Source organism: Meriones unguiculatus, chromosome 15, assembly GCF_030254825.1.
Source record: "Meriones unguiculatus strain TT.TT164.6M chromosome 15, Bangor_MerUng_6.1, whole genome shotgun sequence".
Classification (NCBI taxonomy): Eukaryota; Metazoa; Chordata; class Mammalia; order Rodentia; family Muridae; genus Meriones; species Meriones unguiculatus.
Genome location: NC_083362.1, coordinates 69276970 through 69295969, shown reverse-complemented (window position 1 = coordinate 69295969; position 19000 = coordinate 69276970). Strand labels below are relative to the sequence as shown.

At 41.4% G+C, this 19000-nt stretch overlaps 1 protein-coding gene across 1 annotated transcript in view; it reads right to left on the bottom strand.

Annotated features, from left to right (window-relative positions):
- Window positions 1-1747: 1747 nt before the first annotated feature.
- Window positions 1748-19000, bottom strand: part of Daw1 (dynein assembly factor with WD repeats 1) — a 42101-nt gene continuing 24848 nt past the window's right edge. Inside the window, exons 8-13 of the mRNA XM_021657579.2 lie at window positions 16731-16837; window positions 14140-14242; window positions 13288-13402; window positions 6424-6500; window positions 3108-3270; window positions 1748-2168 (exon numbers count right to left, since the gene is read on the bottom strand). Of these exons, the coding sequence (XP_021513254.2) occupies window positions 2134-2168; window positions 3108-3270; window positions 6424-6500; window positions 13288-13402; window positions 14140-14242; window positions 16731-16837 (600 nt within the window). The 3' untranslated portion in view covers window positions 1748-2133. The remainder of the gene's footprint in view (window positions 2169-3107; window positions 3271-6423; window positions 6501-13287; window positions 13403-14139; window positions 14243-16730; window positions 16838-19000) is intronic.

The following is a 19000-nucleotide window of genomic DNA, read 5'->3' as shown; positions in this document are numbered from 1 at the left end:
GCTGGGATACAAAGTAAATATCCTGTGATTAATATAAAAATATTTTAAAAATCTAAATATGTCTCCATAGGACACTATAAAACATCAAAATAATTCAGATCTTTACTCTAAGTTCTGAAAAAATGTGGTGTTCTTTTCTCAAAAAAAGTGGGGCTGAGCCTGCTTAGTACCTGGATTGGAGAACACGTACCCAGGCAGCCTGACTATATCATTCACAGGAAATATTACAATACCATGCTGTCTTTCAATCAAGTACAAATAAAGTGGTTGTGCCATCACTTTCCATATCATCTTGATTATTTAGGCACTTATTTTTAAGAAAGAGTTTCTTCAGTCCTGGAATCCCAGGCCTATAATCCAAACTTCTCAAGCAGCTGAGGTTGAAAGACTACAAAATCAAGGCCAGTCTGAGCTACAGAAGGAATTCAAGTGAGAAACTTGGCAAGACACAGTCTCAAAAGAATACGGTCACATGACTGCCCTAGCTATCTTTCTGTTGCTGTAATAAAACAATGACCCAACCAATGTCTGGGAGGGGTCATGTCATACATAGTCTTTCATTGAGGGATGTTAGGACGGGAACTCAAGGCAGAAGTGTGGAGCAGAAATCAACAGAGGAACACTGTTTACTAGCTTGCTCCTTCCTGCTTGCTCAGCTACCTTCCTTATAGAACTGAGGGCCACCTGCCCAGGGAAAACCCAGCCCACAGTGAGCTAGACCCTTCTACACCAATTAGCAATTAAGATGTCCCACAGACATGCCCATAGGCCACTCCAGTGGAGGCACTCCCTCATCTGGGCTTCTCCCTTCCCAGATGTGTCAAGCTGACAGTTAAAACTAACTGTAACACATGACTAAAGCCAACTAAGGGTCACAAGTATGTGTCTACTTCTTTAGAGTCTTAAAAGTAGCTGTCACAGTGGAGAAAACAAAACAAACAAACAAAAGCCAGTAACTTCATTAAAGTGTTGGGGAAGCAGGAAAGGCATACAATAAATACAACTGTATCTTTATTGCTATGGTTAGGATCCAGAACATCTCCCAGAGTCCCCTGTGTTAAAGGCTTGGTTTCCAGCTTGGTGTTATAGGGAGGTGGTGAAAGCCTAAATAAATGGGGCCATAGGGAGGTTCCAAGTCAGTGGGGGCACGACCTCCAAAGGGACTGTTGGACCCCCTCAGACAAAACTAACTCACTCTCTCTATCTCTCCCTCCGTTTTCCTCCCTTCTCACTGTCTCTTCTTCTTCGCCCTCCCCTTTCCTCTCCCTCTAGCTCTCTCCTTCTTGGCCTGGCCATGAGGTAAATGATTTTGCTGTCCCTTATCTCCTTTACTACAAGCCCAGGAGTAACTGGACCAACCAGTTCCGTACTGAAACTTCTAAAGGACAAGGACAAAAACAAACCTCCTTTAAGTCAATTTTCATTATCCTGGATATTTGATCATAGTGATGGAAAGTTAATTAAACTAAATGATGTAGACAATACACAAGAGTCAGCTCAGAAATCCATTGGAAATGTTAACACTAAGGCCTGAAACCATAAAACTTCTCCAAGAATCATTAAGGGAATATACTGTGGCACCAGTCTCGATGATGGACATCGGTTCCGTTTAACATATCCTTAGAGATGAACCCACCTACATGTATTCTATGCCACTTTCAATACAGAATACATTTACTGGCAAGAACCATTTTATTCTTTGTGATCTTACTCTCCAAACATATAATGAAACACTATTGATAAGACATTTTGTCTAAAGATTTTATTGACGAGAAACTGTAACATCAGCCTTTGAGCAGAGTCTAGAAGATTCTAGAATCTAGAAGAAGTGCTGTAAAGGCACTCTGACTTCACTTATCAGTATGCTGGTGCTACTGAAACACAAAACACAACAGAAACAATGAGTGGCATTGACCGCGTGTTACGCCTGCGCCTGTCAACAGCTCAGACAGCACCAAGAGAGGATGTAAGCTCACTGGCTTTCATGCTCATGTCTGTGAGGTGGGGGGCAGGGTGCCCCACAGGTGAGCTGCACGAAAAGGGGAAGCAGAGGAAACAGGCTCACTTGTTCTCTGGAGGTTCAAGTTACTGGTCACTGTTGCCAACAGGCCTGCCCTGCCGCAGGGTTCTCCATCAGCGCCATATCCTGCAGGAATTGTCCTTGCTGCCTGGGGAAGCAAATTGCATGATCATGTTCCCCTTATCTTATTTTTGTTACCCTTTTATGCTTGTTCTAATAGGTGGGCTTTCTCCTCGGCCACTGCTACTCAGCCATGTGTGAAATATGAGGCTCACCTAAAGGTCACACAATTGCTGATAGCTGAGAAAACCCCCAATGCCTAGCCCTTCCCCCACATATTGATGTATTCAACAATACATCTCTACTGGGCTATAAAACCATCTTTGGAAAGTGATGGTCCTGACTTGTTTGGGGTATTGGTGTCCATTACCATCAGCTCAGCAATAACCATCAGACCCATGGATGGCTGGAAAAGTACAGTGAGCAGCGGAGACAGGTTTCTAAATGGCTACCTTACCTAGAGCAACAGAATTAAAAGTCACAGAAGCTTACTGCCAGTAGCAGGACACACTCTTGTGAGCCCTAGTACAACAAAATGGGACCGGCATGGTGGTTAACACCTCCAAAGCTAGCGCTGGGGAGGCCAAAGCAGGATTGCCCCAAGTCTAAGCTAGACTGCACTACATAGCAAGGTAAGGACACCTGCAGATACATATCAAGATCCTGTCTCAAAACAGTTTTTATAAACCCAACAATAACAAAAAAATATCAATAATGGTAGCAAAATGAAATTCCAAGATAAGCCAAGCACCCTGGAAAATGGAGCAGAGGTTGGGCGTGAACTCCTTTTAGCATCCTTTTAAAAATCTAGTAGCCTTCAGGAGCAGTAGTGCATGCCTGTGATCCCAGCACTCAGAGAACCAGAGGCAGGTGGATCTCTGTGAGTTCAAGGCCAGCCTGGTCTACAAAGTGAGTCTAGGATAGCCAAGGCTACACAGAGAAACACTGTCTCTAATAACAAAAACAAAACAATCTAGTAGGCAATTTAAAACAAAAACCAGGTCTACGATGTGTATTTCTCCGATACCTGTAATGACTATATTTCCTTTATAGTTGAAAGCACATGAAAATATTTCATCAGTGTGTCCCTCGAGGACCTGGAGACACTGGCCACTCTGAACATCCCAGATTCTGGCTGTCTTATCAGAGCTGCCCGTCAGGAGACGGTTTCCTTGGGGATTGAAAGAGATCTGCAAAGAGACCACAACAGGTTGATATTTGGGTTAACAGTAGACTTCCATCAGCAAAACGAGAGCTGAGCACTCCTTTTCTCTCTGTCCTGGTATTTATTTTTAGAACAATTTCCTCCTGATGGGAAAAATATAGGGACTAATATCTAAAAATTCAAACCTAGATGCTAACGTTTAATCACATGCTCGCTCACATTTCTAACCATAAAAAAACCAAAGCACCTGTACACTTTGAGTAGTCTCCAACAGTTTCTTCCCAAAGAATCATGGTTCCCTGATCACCCAAAGGAGAAGCAGAGCCAGGTTTTAGAGAAGAACAGAGCAAGCTAGATGTGTAAAGTCCAATATCACCTCTGCAGCACATTCTGTCACTAAAGGTACATAGAGGCCCTTTCCGTCTGCCCCACAGAAAGAGCAGACAACCAGGACAGGGCTTCAAAAGGATGTTCATCCATTGCCACCCAAAACACATCACTTTCAGATAATACATTTGGATACTTCCCCCAGGCCAGGTGTTCTCCTTCAGTGTCTGAGTGGCACAGGGACCTGCTGCTGGCCATTGCATCCCCCCGATAGGTCTGGTTACAGCCATTTATGTTTATCACAAGACAATGATTTGAGCCACTTCCACTGGAACTGAAGACAGGAGGAGGACAGAGCTGTGTCTGTTTCCCATCCCCATCTCACCAGCATCTGCAAAATGCCCAGAGTGGTGGAAGCTCTCAGAGGATTACTGATACCCACACTCCTCTGAGCCATCCTCATGAAGCTCACCGGGCCGCACATAAAACTAGAAGAAGACCGACTGGAAATAGGAAGGGGATCTACAGGAGAGGAGGACAAGAGTGGCCAGTGGGGATGAATATGATGAATATGATCACAATACGTTATACACGTGTGGAAAGCATTATAATAAATCCACTATTGTACACAGTGAATATGTCCTAATGTTTTAAGTGTTTGGTGAATGAATAAGTGAAGCACTAATCGCTTTGGCTCTGTGCTCCTTATGAATATTGCCAGACAGTAAGTAATTTCATGAGCAATATATTCCAATTTTTTATAGTCACATGTTCACAAAAAGAACCATGCATTCATAGAGGGAAAATGTCAAACATGATGGTAGCTACTTAGCCAGGCACTTGGGAACATGACCCAGGGTGCCCTTCCATGCCCTACTTTCCCATGCCCTCCTGCCACCCCTTTATCTCTCAGTCCACGAAGGGGTCAGTGGCACCCATTGCCATGAAAACGAGCACTTACCAGCCACAGTAAGTGGCAATGGCTACCAGCAACATGGGTAAAGAAGAAGGGATGGAAAAACACAGAGGCAGTGCTGGAATCTGGCTATGAATTTTCAGAGTTCTGAAGTAATTAAGCTGTTATTCCATAAGGAAGGAGCAGACAATATCTCACTTTTAAAACCAAGAATTTGGGCTGAGCTGGGAAGCAAGAGTCCCCAGTTCCAGCATACTCTGCCACGTTTCAGGGGACACATACAAATTTCAGACTCTCATCGGATAGCTCTGTTCTGTGGAGGTTCTAAAAAGTGCTCAATAAAACCCTAAGATACAGCCCTGGAGTTTCAAAATGGGTAATTTTAAACTTTGTTAAATATTTCCAAATATCACTTCATCCATTACATCTAATTCAAAGATCCCTTGAGGCACCACATGCTTCTCTGCATAATACAAACTTGCCTGTTTACTAGAACTATAAAAAAAAAAAAAAAAAAAAAAAGCACTTTACAAGCTCCTTAAATTGCTGAGCTGGGTATTTTCAGCTAATTAAATATTTGCTGATGTTTGAAAAGAATACTGTTTTATGCTTTTTAAGTGTTTAGGCAATCATTTGTTTTTGCTGAATCAGAGAGAACAGACTCAAAAAATAAAGGCTTAGGTAGTTGAGTTTTAGAGCAGCATGATATAATTAAAGATACTTTAATATCTCAGTCCCAATATACCTGTCTTTTCGGGGGGATTGGGGGGATTGTTTGTTTTTTGTTTTTGTTTTTTTTTTTTAACTGCTTGAGACAAAGTACCATTTAGCCCAAGCTGGTCTTGAACTCCTGATCCTCCTGTCTCTGCCTCCAAAGGGCTGGAATTATGAGCATGTGCCACCATGCCCAGCTAACACCTCTAGGATGTAAAGACACAGGGTGTCAGGCAAGCACCATGAGGTGTAGCTCTACTCTCTATGAAATAAATGAGCTTGCTGATATTTTTCAAAGGAAAATTAACTGAAATCCTTAGATTCCTAGCAAGTCAACTGTGTGTAGGTGAAGTCTAGTCTGATGCCAACATTTTTTTTTAATTAATTCAATTTATATCTCTGTCCTGGCCCCTCCCTCCTCTCCTCCCAGCCCTTCCCTCCCTCTCGCATCCCCTCTCCCCTATTCCTCAGAATAGGGGAGCCCCTGTACCCACACACCCCAGCTCATCCTCACCTCATGAGGACTGAGATTGTCTTCTTCCCCTGAGGCCTGGTAGAGCAGTCCCATCGGGGGAAGTGATCAAAAAGCAGGCCTCGCAGTCCATGTCAGAGACATCCCCCACTCCCCTAAATAGTAGCCCCACTTGAGGCTCACGCTGCCCATCAGCTACTTATATGTAGGGGATCTAGGTCCAGTCCATACATTGGCCTTGGTTGATGCTTCAGTCTCCAGAGGCCCCTCTGGGCCCTGGTTAGTTGGCTCTGTTGGTCTTCTTGTGTGGCTTTTGTCACCTCTAGGTCCATTTAGTCTTTCCCCCTCCTTTCCAGTAGACTCCCTATGCTTTGCCCAGGGTTTAGCTTTGAGTATCAGTATCTGTTTGAACTGTTGCTAGGTGAAGCCTCTCAGAGGACAACTCTGAAAGGCTCCCATCTGCAAGCATATCAGAGTATTCTTAAGAGTGATAGGGGTTGGCTTTCTTCCATGGGGTGATTATTAGGGTTGGGCCTGGCATTGGTTGGATATTCCCTCAATCTCTGTTCTATCTGTTCTATCTTTGACCCTACAGGTCTTATATATTTTAAAGGGTAAGCTTTGACATATAAACTTGGAGGGTTAATTTGTAGCCTCTATTATCCTACTTGTATTAGACATACTCTTTTTTGTTTGTTTGTTTGTTTTTAAACAGTGAACACACTGCCCCAAATGAGAAAACAACTCACCTTTGATATTTCTCCTTCATGGCCTTCCAGCTTAGTTATGCATTTTCTTGTGGTTGCGTCGTAAACTCTTGCTGTTCCTTTCGGAGAGAGAGAGAGGGATGTTCATTAGCACAGGACTGGAATACAGGGTTTCACCTTACCTAAAAGTCTGGCCTCTGGCAAATAAAGCCCTGACAGAGCTTGTCCTTCCTGTGTCAAAAGCCATAGTCAACCTTCTAAATGCAATCTGTCCCATTGCAGAAGAGGCTACAGGGGACTTTCTCTCTCTGTCTCTAACACTGTTGGGAGAGATCATGGGCTTCCATGTTGAAGATGGAGTGATACGTGGAATAAGAAAGAATGAAGTAGATAATTTTTGAATGTTATTTTAGAATTGGTATGATTGCAAACATAAAGCTTACAGCTGGAATGCTTCACATCCAGTAAGTCAGAAGTGTAGGGCAACTTAAGAAGGAAGACTGGGACTTGAAATAAATTATGTGATGCACAGACTCCCCATGACATCATAGCTACGGAATACAGGATGGGAATGAACTCAGAAGTAAGACTCCAGGTCCACAGCCCACATTCATTATTTCCTAACTCTGTGTCCTGGAATGAGCTACTTTAGCTACTTTATGTACACTTAAGCTCTCTCAGCTGGAAAACGGGGACAGCAATTATACCAGGCTGTGTTAATTATCCGTGATTGTATAACAAACTAATCTAAACTTATGAACCTCAAACAATAAAAAATGTATCATTTGGGAGTTAAATAAGAGTGCTCTAAATCTCAAAGCTTCTTAGGAAGCACAGAATCAGAAGTTCTTAGGATACCCCAAAAGAAGAGATTGTTTTGAAATAATGTTTTGTGGAACAGTGAAAGGACAGAATCAATACTGGATCAACTGTGGGTAACAAGAAAATAAAAACAACTGAACTTGTATTTTAGTCAACTCTTCCCCCCTCAGCCTGCTGATCCTCCAACCCTATCCCCAGCAGATGTTGCTGAGTGACATCCAATATTCTCTGCAATATAACGTTTTATGTAATAAGTGTGTGCGAAGGATTACATCCTATCTTGTTTTACTTCACGCTAACTACGGTAAGATAAATTACAACATGAAACCATAGAACACTTGCAAGGGCATGATGTAGATGCCAGTGTGCATGATGTGTGCTTATAGGGAAAAAGGAAGAAATTATGCAGCATTTTACACAATAAAAACAACAACAACAAACTGACACAGGATATAGCTCAGCATCATGCAGTTATACTGAAATACAAGCTAATGGAGAAGTGAGGTAAAAACATCACACAACTTCATGCAATGTCATGAAGTTAGACCCAGCCTAAAGCCCACAGGTCTTCACTGTGGGCACGCAATAGCGTGTAGGATCCCGTGTCACCTCGAAGGATGTGCTATGCATCCAGTAAGATAGCGTAAGCAGCTCGTTTAAAGATTCACTCTCTATTTAATTGTGTGTTCTTGTATGTGTCTTGTGTAGGTGCATATTATAGGTGAGTGCAGATGCTGGTGCAGACCAGAAGAGAGTGTGGCATCCAATGGAACTGAAGTTGGAGGCATTTGTGAGCCCCCCAGTATGAGTGCTGGGAATCAAATTTAGACCCTCAAGAGCAGCAAGCACTCTTTACCACTGAGCCATCTCACCTGCCCCTCTTATGCAGATTTTTTTAATTTTTATTTTTCCTATTAATTACAGTTTATTCACTTTGTATCCCAGCTGTAGCCCCATCCCGTATCCCCTCCCAATCCTACTCTCCCTCCCACTTCCTCTTCTCCTATGCCCCTCAACGGAAGAGGGAGAAAGAGGGACAGGAGCCTATCACAGAGGGCCTCTGAAAGACTACCTAGCAGTGTTTCAAAACATATGCTGAGACTCATAGCCAAACTTTGGGCAGAGTGCAGGAAATTGTATGAAAGAAGGTGGAGATAGAAAGACCTGGAGGGAACAGGAGCTCCACAAAGAAAGCAACAAAACCAAAAAATCTGGGCACAGGGGTCTTTTCTGAGACTGATACTCCAAATAAGGACCACGCATGGAGATAACTTAGAACCCCTGCACAGCCCATGTCAGCTCAGTGTCCAAGAGGGTTCCCCAATAATAGGAACAGGGATCATCTCTGACATGAACTCAGAGATGATCAAAGGCTGGCTCTTTGATCACCTCCACCTGATGGTGGAGTGGCCTTACCCGTCCACAAAGGAAGACAATGAATCTAGTCCTGCTGAGACCTGATAGACTAGGGTCAGATGGAAGGGGAAGAGGACCTCCTCTATCTCATGCATATTTTAAAGTGATAGAAAAGATATGAAACTGAATCACACATAACATCACTAAATAATGGAGCACGGTGTGGTAGCATGCAAGATGTCAAACATCCCACACATGTGAAGCCCAGCATTACTAAGGGCTTTAAGGACATGACACAGTTAGCGTATTGTTACACATGATCACTGGGAAGGAAAAAATGGTCATTGTGCAGTATAATATATGGTGCCAGAAGCTGTCATAGAAATAACATATCCTCATATGCATCATATTGTATGACAGAACACATGAAAAAATATCATTCCTATTCATAGCATCATATATCCTTGAAAAAATGTCATGATATACTGTAGAATCAAAGTTGGATGTGGTGTTCAAATATCTTCATGAGATGGTACAGACATATGTAGCATCAGCGTATGACTCCTCAGAATAAACTGTATAAAGCTATGTGGTGTTTCACCTCACTATTTTCACACCTCAAACTACAGAAATGGGTTCAGTCAGTGAGAATGTCTAAATATGGCATACCATCATAAAGGAGCTTTAGGAGATAAGAAGAAACAGTGTAACATAATGTGGGATTGCTGGGGATATGGCATTTCTATAATATTAAAGCTATGATACAAAAAAGAGAGACAGCACGGGACTTGGCTAAATAGATAAAATACGTATAGTATCACATTACATTGATCCAAGAAGGTTGGAATATATATATATATATATATATATATATATATATATATTTGAAGACAGGGTTTCTCTGCATAGACTTGGCTGTCCTGGACTCACTTTGTAGACCAGGCTGGCCTCAAACTCACAGAGATCCTTCTACCTCTGCCTCCTGAGTGCTGGGATTACAGGCGTACACCACTGTACCCGGCTCCTAGTATATATTACTAGTAATATATATATATATAATATTACTAGTAATATATCCTAGTACATGGAAAGCATAAATAACAAGGCAACATACACAACATGCAAGTTTCAGTATGTCACTCATTAACCAGAAGATGGCATAGATATGATATATTTTAATACACTGTCATAAAAGATAAATCGATAATATGCTCTTGCATCATAAGTGGACATCAAACTGATCCAACAGATGACATTTCACTAAATGTGGCTTTTCAAGATGATGAGATAGCATCTCAGGTCCTTTTCAAGGCATTGGATATGACATAAGACATCACGATTCATGGGACACAGGAAGAGCAGACAGACACAAAGTTATCACCAGACATAGTAATTTGGGATATGGAAACACAATGCCACACCACATGTGGCCATCAGAAAGATAACAGAGACAGGGCATACCAGCATCTGTGATCTTTCTGGAGATGGGTCACATACAGTGACCATGTCTGTGTGCTGATCAAGGCGATATCACAATATAGCATTACCCCCAGCTATAAAAGGGACATCAAAAACACAGTGTGGCAGCTTAAGGGATAATTCATATTAGTGTACCATGCATTTATATCAGAAAGATGGCATTCACACATTAAATATAAATTTTATTTTGGGGATTTTTTTTGAGATAGGGTCTTAACTATATAGTCTGGTTATCCTGAAACTTGCTATGTAAAACAAGCTGACTTGGAATTCACTATGTAGACCAGGCTGGTCCAGAACTCACAGAGATCTGCCTGCCTCTGAGCCCTTTCCCTAGGCCCTGCTCATCATAACTATTGTCCAAAGTTACAGAGGTATGTTACAAGAAGTTATATTTCAATGATTGATTTTATGATATTAATCCCATGAGTGCAAATTCCTAAATTTACACAGTATGGTGGTATTTCACGAGGGTGGGTGCTATGAGGCCTATTTAGACTGTTTATTATGAACTAAGGAATGTGATCACCAAGGAGGACAGAAAAGCAGGTAAAGGATTTCAAAGGACAGCATGTGGAGAACTTTTCTTTCCTGTTACCAATATTTCCCTTATGCCATAGTAAATAGAGCTGTGTGGTTCTGGCCCAAGAATAGACATGGATCACAAGTAGAGAGCTCGGGAGAGGCTCACACACGTGGTTCCCACCCCGTTGCCCAGTCCAGCCCAACGGGGGGAAATACAGTGTCACATGGATGTGGGTCTGGTAAACAATGAGCTCACAATTCTACCTACTGCACATGCAGAAACTACCGCACTAAAATGTAAAAGCGAAAGCTACAAAATCTCTACATTACATCTTTCTGCATATAGCAAGTTCCCCACGGCCTGTGCGGTTAGAGACTCCCTTATTTGTTACTTGATAGCTGCTGTGTGAAGAACTCAGGAAGAGTTTTGCTGGCTAAGAGTCTCTTTGCTGTGATTAAAGCGTGTGCCACCATTCTTTGTAGTTACGCAAAAGAAGAAGCAAGTACGTAGAGACATCACACATGATGTTTAAATTCATGACGAATACATAGGGTGGAATTTATGGTTATCATAAATCACACAATACCATCATGCATAATTATCCAAAAAGGGTGAACATAGAGTTTCCGTGCCCACAAATCTACCAGAGATGTGAATAATGGCAAGGCATCACATATTTGTCACAACGTGTCACATCAAAACCATACTGTGACTTAAAATTTAAGTAAGAGGCACACTGTGTTTTTGTCTTGCAGTTGGAGTCGACAATAACATCATTCTGTGTCACCAGAGAGTTTTACCCATGGCATAGAGGGATTGCACATGGTTATCAAAGATGAAAGTAGTCAGACTGCACTACCATATATGTAGTATTTTAAAGTGTATACCTACAGCATAACAGGATGCATAGTTGTCATATTACCTACAGAATAGAATCATGCAGAGATTATGCAGAAAACACAGTGTTATGAAATTGGCAAAGGGATGACATGTTAATAGAGCATCATGTGTGATCTTCAAGGAGATTACACAAGCATTGTGCAAAGCTGATATGATCAGTGCAATAATAAACCCGGTCACAAAAAAGGTGATACGTATACAATATATTACCACTATTCAATGGATTATGTGAAACTAAGATTATCTCTATGGGGCATAGAGTAAGATGTTGTCAGTATAGATAATGTGTGTATATATATATATATATATATATATATATATATATATAATGTATCAATCCACTTATATATAGCAACATATAGAGTATGATTTTGTCAGTAAAGATCATACACACAAACACACACTACAGGATTACATAGAGTAAGATATTGTTAATAAACATCAAGTATATATATATATGCATCATATAAAGTAATTTCTGTCAGTATAGATCATGCAAAGATATATACTGTAGCATAATACAGAGTAAGAAACTGACAGTAAAGCTCATATATGTACATATATATATATATACATATATATATATATATTCATGCTGCAAGCAACATATGGTAGATAAGGAAAATGTGGCATGTAACCAGACATAAATTCCAAGAATTTGCAAATTTTACTGTTATGTTCGAGGTGAATTTTTCTTTAACTTATGACTCTGACACACTGTGGCATAAGACATGATCACTCAGAGAGTATGGCTGACATTGTGGATTCTTATAAATGATGATAATCAGTGAGATGACAATGTGCTGTCATTTGTAGATAGAATGGAAGTGGTATAGCTTCACCTATAACATTATTAGAATGTGTGTCATTCACACAGTGCACAGGATCATGAGTGGTATTTAAGTAGATGAAACATAAAGTGATACCATACATGTAACTGCCCAGTGTAAGGCCATAACTGGTCATCAAAGTGATGATCAAGAGCATAGTGTTGGAAAACAGACATTAAGAAAACTTTATGTAATGTGTAGCATCAAGGACAGGGGTACACAATATTATTCCACCATATAACTATACCATTTATAGTTAACAAGTGGCATTATATACGATGAGCTGGGCAATGGCACAAAATCAGAATGAGGATTTGGGGTTTCAAAAGCATATATGATCATCAGAGGGTTTTGTAGTTGCCTATGAATGAGGTAATGAAAGTATATGCTAGGATACGTTTCTCTATGAGTGGAGAGACATGGTGTAGCAGTACGTTACCTATAAAGAATGGATGCAGTTTATAGTGGTGACATTAATCGTGGCCAGGTTGATAAATCCAACAGAATGGAGTACTGTACACAATCATCAAAGAGATGACTCTGAACATGGCACCATGGCACCATATGCATAGAAGATATCTAGGCCTGTGCAGTCATGTGTGGCCCTATTGGTGCAGTGACATGCACAACAGAAAACATCACACATGATTATTTAGAATGTGACATGGATCCAGGATTCATGGCTCTTCAGAGACTGCACTGGGAGGACCACTAGCTCAGACCAGCCTGGGCTACAGACTGGTCAATCTGGACAACTTAGTGAGATCCTATCCCAGGATATAACTCACTGGAAAAGTGCTGCTGAGCTGATGCTGAGCTCTAGATTCAGTGCCCCAACAGTACACATGCACAAAAAAGGTGACATGGACACACTGCAATGACATGCATGTCATCGTGGACACTGGCTCTCAGGGAGCATGGTATAAAAGTCAGGCACCATTTCCAAGGAAAACATAAATTCCTCCATAACTCAAATGTCGACATACAACTTACCATCAGCAGAAGCTGTTGCAATGAGTTTCCCCGTGTAATCAAAGCAGCTGTCTAGTATCTCATCATCATGGCCTGTCAAAGTTGCCAGGCATTTCCCGGTTGTAGCATCCCACAACTGAAATTGAGAGACAATGAAATCATCAATTAAGCAACTAAAGTCCTTCCCAAAATGGGAAGATGCCCAGTGATCCTCATGATATTAGTGTGTCTTGCTAAAGAACTGTGCTAAAAGGATACATATCACGCTCCCTGATCAGCTAATTCTACCTTGATTTATGACTATGACCATGGTCAACCATATGGCCACAGGAAAATCAAAGAGGAGACATTTAGAATTTTCTACAGTATTAAGGGAAAAAAAATCCTAGCGGTATGCTTTAGGGACTGGAATGACAGGATGAATAGGGGTTTGATCCCAAAGTGTGAGGACAGAAAATGGAAAGCACATCATGAAATTTATGTGTTTTTGTATAAAATCAGGTGACAAATGATTATCAACTCTCAGTAAATATTTTTGAAGAGAAGAGACACTACAGCAGGAAGAAACTCATTTAAGGCTCGTTGGGGCCATGCCAATTCTAAATATGCACACAAAACAAACAGCAGGACACTGGATGAGACTAATGTGGCTTTTCAAACAAGATCCTCATTGCTTTTGGAGCAATCAAAATTGTTTTATCACTTCCCAGTTCCTTCAAGCTTAGAAAAATGGACACTTGAAATAAAAATGACCAATTATTTATCAGGCTGTGCTTAACTGTATGCCCTCCTTGAAGGCTGTTAGTGTTATGATGAAGGACGCAGTATGGAGGAGAGAGACAATGAACAAAGCAAGGCTGACTCTGAGCTCACCATGCATGTCTTGTCCATGGAGCCCGTTAATATGAGAGAGCAATCCCAATTGAACAAGGCGCTGCTGATCTCAGCACAGTGGCCAATTAAAGTGTGCACCTTCCTGCAAGACAGAAATAGTCACAACGGGTATAGGGTGTTATCCTGGTTTCCTTTCTGCTGTGTGACAAACTGTCCTGAAGAGAGCACTGTAGGGGAGGACGGGCTTATTCGGCACAGCATTCCAGGTTACAGTCAGTTCAGGGAAGCCACGTCGGAGGTCAGGGACTCAGACAAGCTCGCCACATCCCAGAGGAGAGTGAGCTCACCCCACGTCTTACACCCCAGGCCTCCGACTAGCTCAGATAACTCCCTTCACTCTTACACAGTTTAGGGCCCAGCCTAGGAAATGGTGCTGCCCACATCAGAACAGGGTCCTTCTACCTCAATGAACCATTAACACAGTCTCCCACAGACGTGCCTATAGGCCATCTTTATCTAACAAATCCCTCTTCCCTGGTGACTCTGGCCATTGGTACTCAGTGGTCAGTTGTGACTCCTTTGGTAAACCTCTGTCTTCAAAAATAACTACATTACAGTTCATAACAGCAGCAAATTGTTATAAAGTACTATCACTGCAGCATGAGGAACTGAATTAATGGGCCACAGCGTTAGGAAGGCTGAGAACCACTGTTCTAGGTTGTGTCCATTTAACAATAAAAACTAACTCCCACAAGTGTTTACCACAGCAGATGCACACACCATCAAGCCCGTATGTGTGAACTTAACTGTAATAGTTACAAAATTACATTCTTGATAATAAAGCAAAAACAGGTCTATTGTCACTTGAAAAGAGAACATCAGTTTCAACAAACTGATGCACAGAAGTTTTAAGCAATCAAAGATCTTGTGACTGATCTTGTAAGATGGCTCCAGCAGTTAAGGCACCTTGTTCAGTTTCCAGCACCCATATCTCAACTCATAACCACCATAACTGGGGGCAGAGGGCTGAGGGTCCTCCCTGGCCACCCTGTGTGCCAGGCAGGCATGTGCTGCACATACATACATGAATGTAAAAAAAGCTCACATACATAAATTAAAAAAAAAATCTTTGTTTTAAAAGATAACAAGATTGTGCCTGGCTTATTCCAGCCCCAAATAGTTTCTGGTTTAGTAAGTAACATGTTCATATATCATAGAGTACCCCCAAAATTTGTACAATTAGTATAACTTTGAAAAACAATATTTAAAAAGATGGGAGATGTGAACTACCCTGTTCCATTATTTAACAGCTTATACATGAATTGAATTATCACACTGTACATAAATATATACAATTAAAATAAAATTTTAAAACTATAACTTTAAAATAGCGTTTTGCTTTTGATTTTTCAAAACAGGGTTTCTCTGTATAGCCTTGGCTATCCTGGAGCTTATTCTGTAGACCAGGCTGGCCTCGAACTCAGGAATCCACCTGCCTTTGCCTCCTGAGTGCTTGACTGAAGGTGTGTGCCACCACATCTGGCTAAAGTAGCATTTTATAAAGGAATGGGTAATGATTCATAAAGGCCGTCTAAGACTTTAGAAATTGCCTTAAAAATCAACCATTACAGCTAGAAAGTAGCTCAGCAAGCAGAGTGCTTGCTTTCATAGCTTTCATAGCTTGCAGAACACTCTGGGTTTAATCTCCAGCATCTTCAATCAGGTGTGGTGGGCAAGAATCCCAGCATTCAAGTGATAGAAGCATGAGGATCAGAAGTTCCAGATCATCTACACTACAAAGAGACTTTGAGGCCAGCCTGAGCTACATGGAATCTGACTCCAAAAATTAGTTAGTTAATAATTAATTTGCTAAATAATTCATGAAAACGCATTAGTGGGTCCTACAGATCCATAGGCATTCAGGAGCTGTGCATCAATGGTTGAAAGGTCCATCCTTCCATCATGCCTTCTTCAGTATCTCTTGGATGATGGCATTAGTAAGGAATCCCTCTATCCAAATTTGGAATCCAAGAGTGGAGTTTTCCAACACAAGCTAACTTCTTAACAAGTACAACCAACAACCATTAGAACAGAAATTGAAGTTCTTGGGCTAAATTAAGATTGGGGAATTAACAATGTGAGTTTTAATTCATGATATTCAACCTTACCATACTAAGATGTCATTGGAATTTGATTATATAGTACATGGGACTAAGAACAGCTATGTAACCAGGATCCTCATAACACTCTTTTATGTTGTTGCTTGACATTATTTGTGGGAACATTTGTGGGAAATCAGTTATTTTGTGGGTCAGAAATCCCCTAGAGAATCAACTATGGGAATTAGAGAAATGGCTCATAGTTAAGAGCACAGACTGCTTTTACAGAAAGCCCAGGTTTGGTTCCTAGCACCTACAAGGCAGTTTTCAAGCATGAAGTCACCAGACACATTTGTGGTGCTAATACATATACATGCAGGCAAATTAAAACACGTTAAAAATAACAATAATCAACTATGAGTTATACACCTTCAGAATTTAAATCACAACCAGCTTAGACAAAGCTATGCTAGTACGTAACACAGAATCTTCGAAAACCCTCACACAGTTCACAAATACCTAGAAAATTACCTTCCAGTACTAGCATCCCATACAACAACTGTGTGGTCAAAGGACCCTGTGATTATTCTGTCCCCTGAAGTGTCAAATGACAAGGAAATGATTTCTGCCAAATGACCCTGGAAAAAAGAACAGGTACAGTCATGTACTTGTGTAGATAACAGCACATAGATAAGAGTATATGCAGACAAGGGCACAGTATCATCCAAAAGAACTTAGACAAGAGAAAGCTGCAGGGAGAAACCGGAAATCCTGCTGGGCTGGGCTGGGCTGGGCTGGGAGGAGCTGCGCATGTGCACAGCTTTCCCTGCGAGGTGAGGAGTATTTGGTGACATTTGCAGAGTAAATCAGCAAAGCTCCTTGCCTTGCGCACTTCAAACAGGTTCACTGCAGAATAATGAAGTTGTTGTAGGGCAGGACGGGGTTATTTTTAAAATAAAAGAATATATTTGGGAAAACTTAGAGTCTTTTTTATTTTACTGAAAAGACTTTAAAGGGCCGACTTCGTGCACGCATAAGTGGCGGGCAAGAGAAAACAGTAGACGGGGTAATCTAATATCTTTAAAGAGGAAGAGACTCCCGCGACAGGGTGATCTAGAACTGGTCACGGATAGGCAGCTGCCTCTGTTCTCTCTCTCTCTCTCTCTCTCTCTCTCTCTCTCTCTCTCTCTCTCTCTCTCTCCTCTCAGGCTAATCCTGAGGATCCTACTGTATGAAACCATATGATAAAGTTCCTCCTACAGTAAATTCTGATAATTTGGAAAGAAGACCCTGTTTGGGTATGAGTGTCATTTTCCTAATTATTTCAGTAAATAAATACAGTTAGATACTTTTATTCTCTATTATTTTTGCTTTGCTCTGCTTCTGCATTATAGCCTTGAACACACAGTCCTCTTATCTTAACATCTGAACTGCCAGGATCTCTGTGTGTGTGTGTGTGTGTGTGTGTGTGTGTGTGTGTGTGTGTATGTAAGTGTATGTATGTTTAGTGTATGTATAGATGCACATATTTATGGGTTCACTTACCTGTGGAGGCATTTGTGGAGGCCAGAGGTCAACTTCACATATCGTTCTCCATCACTATCCACCTTAATATTCTTAAGACAGAGTCTCCCACTAGACTTAGAGCTGACTGTTAGACTAGGCTGGTTGGCCAGCAAGTTCCCAGGACCCGTCTGTCTCTACCATTCAAATACTGGGGTGGGTAACCTGTTACACACCTGCCATGTAAATGTGTTCAAGGAATCCGAACTCACTGTCTCATGCTTGGAGGGACTTTAGAGGTACTTTTCCTATCGAGATAGCTCCTCGGCCCTTGATTATATTGGTAAATAACAAAATAGTTTAAGTGCTTGTTAACAAATTGACTTGCTGCTGAGGTGAAGCGTAGCTGAGCACTGGTATTCGGGGCAGGCACACCAGTGCTTTCCACCAGCAGACGGGTGCACACGTCAGAGCAGAGTTCGCTCTTCCAACGAGGCACAGCAGAGACAGTAGGAGGAGAAATACGTTGAAACCACAAACACAAACACAAACTGAAGCAAAGCTTTCCCTCTACATGTTCCTGAAAGAAAGGCCAATCAAGAAGCTCTGTTCCATGCTGGCATTAATAATGCTAGGTCCTCAGATTTAAAGACAAACAAACAAAACGCTGTTGAAATAATGGCTTCTAAATACTGGCTTTTTTCTTCTCTTGTTTTAGTCTACTTTTTATTTTCTTAGAGAAAATATCCTTTTTATACATGTTTGGTGTGAGTTTTTAAATTTCACTTATCCTTTTAATAGGACAAGGAAGCCAGCATCCCCATCAGATGGTTCCCAAGTTGTGGCCACTTGGGCTGTATGGGATGAAGTGGAGGGTGACAGGTCCTGGGAAGGTGCTCAGACATGTGGTGGCAACAGGCAAGACCAAAAACCACACCCGTCCTCTCTGTGGTTCGTGCCCTTTGGTCTTTGTGCTTCCCATTCCTGACCCTGCTCATTCTCTGTCACCAGAAGAATTCTAAACTGAGCATGAAAGGGGAGGGAGAGAATGAACCATAATCTCAGAAAGAACCTTCTGGAATGGCTCAATTCTGCATCTCCCAAACACAGTCCCTACCTGTTCTCTTTCAGCCAGGTAGACAGCAGATGCAAAGATGCTGGGATTTACATAATAAAAACAAAAGCCTGTTTGGTTTCTCCAGCACCTTCACCTGAGTCTGCAAACCAACCTGACATCTCCCATCCTTTAAAAGCCAGTGGCTCAGGAACTTCTTACACAGCCTGCGTTTCATAACAAA